We start from the raw sequence: 9556 nt of genomic DNA, 5'->3' as shown, positions 1-9556 counted from the left end.
TTATTTTATTATTATTGTTATTATTATTAATTTATTAAATAATATATTAACACATACAACCATAATTATATATAACTATAAATATTTATGTGGTATTTAATTAAACACTTAGGGTGTCACATTTCTCCCTTCCTAAAAGGAAGTTTGTCTCCGAACTTGACGTACCTTAACTTTCGAAGAGGTGTGGGTATTTGGCTCGCATTTGACTTTCCGTTTCCCATTTAGCTTCTTTGATACGATGATTTCACCATAAGACTTTTACCAGCGGTATGGTCTTGTTTCGGAGAACTTGATCACGACAATCGAGAATCTGCACTGGTTGCTCTTCATAAGAGAGATCCCCTTGAACTTCCAGGCCCTCATAATCAACAATATGTTTTGGATCTCGTAGATACTGTCGAAGCATTGAAACGTGAAACATATTGTGGACATTGGATAGTTCAGGTGAAAGTGCAAGGCGATAGGCTACAGGACCGATCCTTTCTAGTATTTCAAATGGCCCGATGCAACGTAGGTTTAACTTTCCTCGCTTTCCAAATCGGATAACTTCTCTTGTTGGTGAGATCTTAAGGAACACATGATCGCCTACTTGAAATTCCAAGTCCCGTCTCCGTGTATCTGCATAACTTTTATAGCGGCTTTGAGCAGTGCGAATTCGCTGTTGGATGAGTTGAATTTTCTCACTTGTGACTTGCATGAGCTCGGGGCTTATCAGTTTCTTGTCCCCGACTTTTGTCCAGCAGAGAGGTGATCGACATCTTCTTCCATATAGAGTTTCCTACGATGCCATTCCAATGCTTGCTTGGTAGCTGTTGTTGTAGGCGAATTCCACTAAAGGTGGGTGCTCATCCCAGTTACCTTTGAGGTCCAACACGCATACACGTAACATGTCTTCCAATGTTTGGATTGTTCTTTCAGATTGCCCATCAGTTTGTGGGTGATAAGTAGTGCTAAACTTTAATGTGGTTCCCAATGCTTCTTGCAATTTGCTCTAGAAATGAGACATGAAGCGAGGGTCTCGGTTAGACATGATTGAAGCTAGGATACCATGCAAACGAATAATTTCCTTGATGTATAAAGTGGCAAACTTATTAAGGGAGTACATGATTTTGATTGGTAGAAAATGCGCCGACTTTGTCAATCAGTCTACTATAACCCGTATTGCATCATTCTTCGAAAATGACTATGGTAGCCTGACCACGAAGTCCATAGTGATGTGTTTCCATTTCCATTTAGGAATGGGGAGTGGTTGCAGCAATCCTGCAGGTCTCTGATGTTCTGCTTTAACACGCTGACAATGCAGACATTTAGAGATATGGCTTGCTATCTCTCTTTTCATTCCTGTCCACCAGTAGTGTTCCTTTAGATCATGGTACATCTTGGTGTTGCCAGGGTGGCCTGCAAATCTCGAACTATGAGCTTCCACCAGTATCTTCTTCTTGAGTTTTGGAATGTCGGGTATGCAAATTCGATTTCAAAATTTTAGTATCCCACTGCTTATAGTGAAATCAGGGTCAGGCGTACCCCTTTGCTCATCGTACTCTTTCTTCAAAAGTTTATCTTCACATTGGTGCTCTTTAATTTCTTCAATCAATGTAGGTTCCACAGTTATATTGGTGAGCAGCCCATTAATCTTGTGGGAAATGAGAGTACATGCCAAACCTTTAGTCATCTTTCGGCTTAGTGCGTCTGCCACTACGTTAGCTTTGCCCCGATAGTGATGGATCTCTACATCATAGTCTTTCATAAATTCTAGCCGCCGCTGTTGCCTCATATTCAATTCCTTCTGTGTGAACGGATATTTAAGACTCTTGTGATCAGTGTAAATCTCGCAGGTTGCATTGTAGATATAATGACGCTAGATTTTCAGGGCAAAGATTACCGCAACCAATTCCAAATCATGAGTCGGGTAGTTCTTCTCATGAGTCTTTAATTGTTGCAAAGCATAAGTAATGACTTTTCTATTTTGCATGAGAACGCAACCTAAACCATTGTATGAGGTATTACTATAAATTACGAACCCATCTGCTCCTGTAAGGAGTGCTAGTATAGGGGCTGACACAAGTCGACTTTTAATTCTTGAAAGCAACGCTCCTGTTTGTCAGTCCATTCAAAAGGTGTGTTCTTCTGAGTTAGCTGGCTCAAGGGTAATGCTATCTCTGAGAAATCTTGTACAAAACGTCGGTAGTAGCCAGCTAGACCCAAAAAACTTTGGATTTCTGACACATTTGTAGGTCGTGGCTAGTCCACGATTGGTGTAACTTTTTGCGGGTTAACTGAGATGCCATCTTTGTTAACGACATGACCGAGAAAGTGTACACTAGTGATCCAAAATTTGCATTTCTTCAACGTGGCATAAAGTTTGTGATCACGTAGTGTTTATAGAACCGTTCGCAAGTGCTGCTCATGGGCCTCTGGTGACTTGGAGTATATGAGGATGTCATCAAGGAAGACGATGACGAACTCATTAAAATAGGGTTTGAATACTCGGTTCATGATGTCCATGAAGGCTGCTGGAGCATTTGTGACGCCAAAAGGCATGACAAGAAACTCGTAGTGCCCGTAACGGGTTCTGAAGGCAGTCTTTCCGATACTTTCCGTTTTGACTTTTAGTTTGTGGTAGCCAGAACGCAAGTCGATTTTGGAGAATACTTGGGCACCTTGAAGTTGATTGAATAAGTCATCGATTCGTGGCAGAGGGTACCAATTCTTGATGGTGACCTTGTTTAACTCCCGGTAATCGATGCATAATCTCATTGTGCCATCCTTTTTCTTCACGAACAATACTAGAGCTCCCCAAGGTAAGGTACTAGGTCGAATGAAACCTTTGTCCAGTAGCTCCTGGAGTTGAGTCTTCAGCTCTTTCAATTCTATCATCGACATGCGATAAGGAACTTTTGATATTGGTTGTGTGCCAGGTTGGGTTTCAATGGTGAACTCAATTTCCCGATCAACCGGGATACCGGGTAGATATTCAAGAAAAATATCTGGGAATTCTCATACTATGGGGATCACATCCACGGTGGGGGCCTCTTTTTGTGTATTGATCACATAACAAATACAACTACCATAACCCTTTCTTAGAAGTCGTTGGGCTGTCATGGAGGATATAATACAGGGAGGGTTAGAAACTCTAGTCCCATCAAAGACAAGCTCGGGTTGGTTTGGTAACCTGAGGGAGACCTTTTTGGCTTTACAATCAATAGAGGCATGGCTGGCAGCTAGCCAATCCATACCTAAGATCACATCAAAGTTCCCAATGAGGAGGGAAATCAAGTCTACATATAAGGTTTTTCCTTTTAAGGATATAGTACATGATCTGTACACATCATTACTATAGGCAGACTTACCAGAAGGAAAAGACACAGACAATATATATCCTAATGGTTCGGGTGTTGACAACTTGGCAGCAAAGTGTGGTGCAACAAAAGAATGAGTTGACCCAGAGTCAATGAGGACATGAGCTAAATGACCATAGATAGAAAGTATACCTGAGATAACATTTTCGGTAACTTCTGGTTTTCCAAGAACCAAGGCGAAAACCCGTCCTTGGCATTTTTGGCCCTTCCTCTCTCATCCAGGTCCTGCGGGTTTTCTGACTGGGCCAGAGGGACTAGCTGTAGGATTAGTCAGTTTTGGACAATCCTTCAGCAAGTGGCCCACTTGACCGCATTTAAAACATGCTCCCGTGTCTCAATGGCATTGTCCCCAATGAGCCTTCCCACAAGTAGGACAAATTGGGATAGTGCCACCTCGGGGGTTGGTAAGACCTTGATTGCTTGAACTGGTTATGCCCATATTCACCTTTTTGGGAGGCGTAGCACCAGATCTTCTGTTGTCTCTTTTCCAGAATCGCTTTTTTTGGTTTGGTTCTCCGGAACGCGAAGCTTTAATCATCTTTTCTGTAATGTACGCCCTGTCTACCACTTCCGCATAGGTTGGCGGTTTCAAAACCTCGAGCCTGTCTTTAATTTCAGCATTCAATCCTGCTTCAAATTTTCTTGTTTTTCGAGTTTCGGTGGGGAAAACGTATGTCGTAAATCAAGCGAGTTGTGTGAACTTGCTCTCGTATTCAGCCACCGTCATGGTTCCTTGCTTTAGATGTATGAATTCTGATGCCTTCTGTTTTTGCAATGAATCTGGGAAGTATTTTTCATAAAATACTTCCAAGAATCTTGCCCAAGTCGCAATTTCTTCTTTCTCCAGAGTGAGAAGCCACCATTTATGTGCATTGTCTTTGAAAGTGAAAGTGGTGAAAGTGGTGAAAGTTACCTTATGTCTTTCGGTGCAGGGTAGGGCACGAAAAATCTTTTCCATGTCTTCAACCCAAGCGTCTGCTACCATTGGGTCTGGGCCACCGGTAAATGTGGTGGGTTTCTGATCCTGGAACTGTTTTATGGTAACCGGCTCTTCTCACCATTCTAGAATCCCATTGTTGATGTTAGTCTGCAAGGCTTGCAAAAGCTAGTAATCGCCTTTCCATTATTCTTTTCATCGATTCAGTGCCACTGACTGATGACTTGCTTCCGTTACCATTATTGGTCATTCTACAAAGTAATAAACGAGGCATTACATTCACAACACAGCATATATGTAAGCATGTGTAGCGCAATCTATATCTATATAAAATGCCAACTTTACTATTTTTTACAATTAATATTACATCTTTGTTTCAAAAGTCAGAATATGTTAGTGTCTCATCCCTGTGGTAAACAAAAACAAAAAAGACAACAAAAAGGGATTAGAACACATCATGGTCAGTGGTGGGTCAAATGGGCCAAACAACCATGGGAAATAGTGTTGCATAAAAAGCTCAAATTCCCATCCTAACTGGACTACACCAAAACACATCCATGCTGCTTGGACTGTAAAAATGGGGACAGGCTGTATGTATCCCAAAAATGCTCGATTGACAATCCAGCTGGGTGTCTCGATATATGACAAGTCATTATTAAAGTCAACATTTTGAATATTAATTATCTCCAGCGGGTTAGGGACAGTGGTGAAAATATAGTCCTCGAGGTACACGTTCCTCCTTCTGGCCACAAAATCTGGGGGTAGAGGGCCTATGATGTAGTGCGGGTGGTCATGTCCCGAGGCAACGCCGAGGACACGAGTGGGTCCAAGAAAATGTCCGCGTGTGTAGGCACGGCTCTGCCTTCATAGTAAATGTGGGACATCGATAGGATCAGCCTGTATATAGATTGGCCGACCTATCAATTGGGCAAGGCTTGGATGCAGTCCTCTGATTATATCCTCTGAATCTCTCCATCCCTCTGGTGAGGGGGGCGCGGGGTGCTCTGCTAAAATCTCATCTAAATTAATGGCCCCGAGCTCATCCCAAAACGAATTATCAAGGTTAATCTCGGACATTCCTACATCACCAGAATAAACGTGAGATTTTATACAAAAGGACTAACGTTGCAGGCTAATATTTATTATTTTTATTTTATTTTAATATGTTTATCTAGCTATATAGTTTTATTTATAGATTTACTTATAACTTTTCAAACTTTCTGATCAAATTAAAATAGCATTTTTTTTTAAACCATTACTCTATACCACATTTGTCACGACGCAACCCCAGGGGCTTAGGGTTGGATTCGCAACCTAGTAACTTATTTTATTTGTAGCAAATTAAACTGCGCAAGTGGAAATAAAAATAATTAAATAAGAAATTACTCCATTTTACTATTTTAATAAGAGAAAATACATCTATAGGGCTTTTATAATTTTATTATTCAGTGACTGGCCTTGAGTAGAAACAAAAGGGAGCAAAAATATAAAAAAAAAAAGGAAAGAAAAGAAAGACAAAATAGTGGTTCAACATCAATTCTCGTGCGGGTTCCATTATGTGAGGTCATGGGTTTCCCTTACATCTCGTCACCTGAAAGGGTAACAGCTATAAGCACACAACAGAGTGAGAAATATTATGTCAACAGTATAGAGAATACAAAATAATCATGGATAGTTAGTTAGGCCAAAATATTTACATAACTCAATTTGGTAAATAAGTCATTTAAGTGGCAGAAACTGAAATACAAAAATTATATAAATAAATAACCATAACCACGGTATAGAACAGAATAGAATAGAGGCCACAGAAGTGACAATCAGAACAGAGGTCAATGAATCCATGACAAACAAAGGATCACAAAGTGGCCAAACAGAGGCCAATGGTTATTTAAGTCTCCCAAGGCGTAAGACTCCCGTGGTGGTACTTACAAAACATAATTGTTTATAAGGTCATAGTAAAAAATTCTTTAAAATTTAAACAAAAATATCCATTTGTTTCATTTTAAACAAATAGAGTTCAGAAGTTAATCCACGTAACTGAAATATTAATATAATTTATAAAAGATAACTTGTATTAATATAACTCATAAAATATAATTTGTATAAAATAATTGTGGTAAGTCAAAACATACGTAAAATATATTATAGTGACTCAAGGTATAATATATTATGGTGACTCAAGGTATAATATAACTCACCTTAATATTAACCCTTACTATTTCCTTTGATTTTTCGATCTTTTCCTTACTCACTTTTCTGCCGAAGCCCTTTTCTCTTTTTTTTTTTTCTTCTTCTGCTGGTACCAACATCACAGCCCCCTCCTATTTATATACTAGGTTGGGTGATGACTCACCATTTACTTAATGACCCTAAGCGATGACTCACCGCCCCTAGATGTACAGATAGCTCCACCTCACTATCTTAGTAATATTTTCAAACCCTTTCATTTAACAACAAATCTTGGAATAGATTTTTACTTGATTTGTCTAATTAATTCTATACTTTCCAATCTCCTTACACTAATTAGTGATTAATTTAGTGCCCAAATAATTCTCTTCATCACATTTTTGATAATCACAATAGTAAATTAATTTACATAGCACGTATAGCTTAGCTATTATTATTATTATTATTATTATTATTATTATTATTATTATTATTATTATTATTATTTATTTATTTATTTATTAAATAATATATTAACACATACAACCATAATTATATATAACTATAAATATTTATGTGGTATTTAATTAAACACTTAGGGTGTCACAGTTACAGTGATGTTGATCGTGTAGGTTTTTCAGTGAAGTTGAATCAGGTATGTTTTCGATGGAGATTCCATATGAGTTTCGATTTTTGTTTTGAAATGTATGTAAGGATTCCAATTTCATATTATTTTTTCGAGTGTATTTTGCATTAGGTTTTTGTTTTCAGTTTTGATTAATTTAAAAGAGAGGCTAGCTCAGTGAAGTTGTTTATGCTTTTTAGAGTTGATTTTTCATTTCCTGTTATTGATCAATTTTAGAGAGAGGCCAGCTTGATAGAGTTAATTTTGATTTTTGGAGTTCATTTTTCATTCTCTGTTTTTTGATCAATTTCAAAGAGAGTTGACAATAAAGTTGATTTTGATTTGTAGAGTTCATTTTCCGTGCTCTGTTTTTCATTAACATGTTTATCAATGATAAGTTTTGTTCTCTATTTTTTCAAACCAGAGAAATTTCTTTAAATCAGATATAAGTGTAAATTTCTTATCATATTTTATTCTTTAAGTTTTGTTCTCTATTTTTTCTGCACTTTTGTTGATATGGTCCAGAGAAAATTGTAAGTTTGTTATTATAATTCAATGAAAATCACAGAGAAAATTATAAGTTCATATGGACATATTATTATAAGTTTCTAATGCAGATAGAATCACAGAGAAAATTGTAAGTTTGTAGTTCAGTGAAAATCACAGAGAAAATTGTAATTTGTTATGGACATGTTGTTATAAGTTTGTTATTTATTTATTTTTCTTCTCAATTGAATGTTTTGTGAGCATAACAGATCTTCTCTATGAGTTTCTATGAGTTTGTGTAGAATAGTTAGCATTTTTGTCAATTTGATGTTAATTTTTTGTTTTTATGATCTTGAAAGTGAATATAAGTTCTTAAATTTCTCTGGACTTTTATTTGTAGTTTAGAGAAAATTATAAGTTTGTTATTATAATTCAGAGTAAATCATAATTTTATTTGGACATGTTATTATAAGTTTGTTATTTTTTATTTTTAATGTCCTCTAGACTAGATATATGGGTTGGGGATTTAATTGAATGTTTCATTTCTGAGCAAAAGTTATTTTTTGTGTTTTTTTCTTTCAGTTTAGATGAACAGTACAATATATATATATATATATATATATATATTGTTATCTTGAAGGTGCATATAAGTTTGTAAATTTCTCCGGATTTTGATTTGAGTACAATACTGCACAATCACACAGAGAAAATTGTAAGCTTGTAGTCCAGTGAAAATCACTGAGAAACTTATAATTTCATAACAGTTCTTCTGTGTGATTTTTGTCTATGATTGTGTTTAATAGTTATCATTAAATTTCTCTGTTATTCTCTCTAGATTCATTAAGTTTTCTGTAATTTTTTTTTTGTTATCTTGAAGGTGGATATAAGTTTGTAAATGTCTCTGAACTTTTATTTGAGTTCAAAGAAAATTATAAGCTTGTTATTATAATCTAGAGAAAATTATAATTATTAGAAATTTTTCTGGACTTTTATGTTGTTCTTGAGAAGTGTTTTTATATTGAACAAGTTATTTTTCTTGTTTTTTCTTTCAGTTTAGATGGATAGTGCAGTTTTGTTGCTGTGCAAATATGAGAATGATACTATTGTCATTAATGTTTCATGTGAATTGAATTTTGAGGAATTGGTTGGCATTTTGTGTAAAACATGGGAGAATTTGAAACCTGAGACGATGCGTATTTCATATTCTATTATGGACTATCCGAGTTGTATGGTTCGAAATAATATTGATTTTTTGAATATGTTGAGAGTTGTTTGTGCACGTGGTGTTGATATAGTAGATATTTCAGTTATTTGGTGTAGTACTTCTGATCAAGAGGATGAAGTGGAGTCTAATTGGATAGATGTTGTGCATGGTGAATGTGATAGGCTCGTGGATATTGAAAGGAATTCACTCTCTAAGTTTTGTTCCCACCAAGAAAAGGTGTTATTGTCAGTTGGTTGGTGAAATAATATTACGAGTGTTGGACAAAAGTTTGAGGGTGGTGTGGTCGAGCTTCGTACTGTTTTATGCAAGTATGCTATTGAGGTTGCTTTTCAGTTTACGTATGTTAAAAATGACAAGCTGAGGGTTACGGCAAAATGTGCATATAAGGAATCAAGGGGATGTACGTGGTGTGTACATGCTTCAATTGAAAAAACAAATGGGGTCTTTTACATAAGAACTTTGAACAATGAACATACGTGTGGTGTGGCGGCTTGTACTAGTAAACATGCTTGGATGACTTCCAGCTTAGTTTCTGGTTGATTCTTGAAGAGGTAAGTGCAAAACCTTTAACTCGTCCAGTGAATGTTGTCAAATAAATGAAAGACAAGTATAAGGTCTTAATCAGTTATAACTGTGGTTGGTTGGGGGTTGAAAAAGAAAAATGTAGTACATATAAGGATTTTTGTTTGTCATTCGATCAATTACGGTGGTATTTTGATGAGGCATTAAAGAACAATCCAGGTAGTCATTTTGAGTTA

The 9556-nt window shown here is 36.5% G+C and overlaps 1 protein-coding gene across 1 annotated transcript; it reads right to left on the bottom strand.

Moving 5' to 3' along the window:
• Positions 1-244: 244 nt before the first annotated feature.
• On the bottom strand, positions 245-697 carry LOC145793765 (uncharacterized). The gene has a single exon (XM_082876636.1). It carries the CDS (start codon positions 695-697, stop codon positions 245-247), a length of 453 nt encoding a protein of 150 aa, XP_082732762.1.
• Positions 698-9556: the final 8859 nt, after the last annotated feature.

Source organism: Camellia sinensis, chromosome 6 (genome assembly GCF_055761805.1).
Source record: "Camellia sinensis isolate YWXY chromosome 6, ASM5576180v1, whole genome shotgun sequence".
Classification (NCBI taxonomy): domain Eukaryota; kingdom Viridiplantae; phylum Streptophyta; class Magnoliopsida; order Ericales; family Theaceae; genus Camellia; species Camellia sinensis.
The sequence above is the reverse complement of the archived record's forward strand: the minus strand, read 5'-3'. Positions and strand labels throughout refer to the sequence as shown.

What these genes read in the sequence shown, in the direction of transcription:
- LOC145793765 (XM_082876636.1), bottom strand. Translation starts at nt 697, where the DNA reads ATGCAAGTCACAAGTGAGAAAATTCAACTCATCCAACAGCGAATTCGC.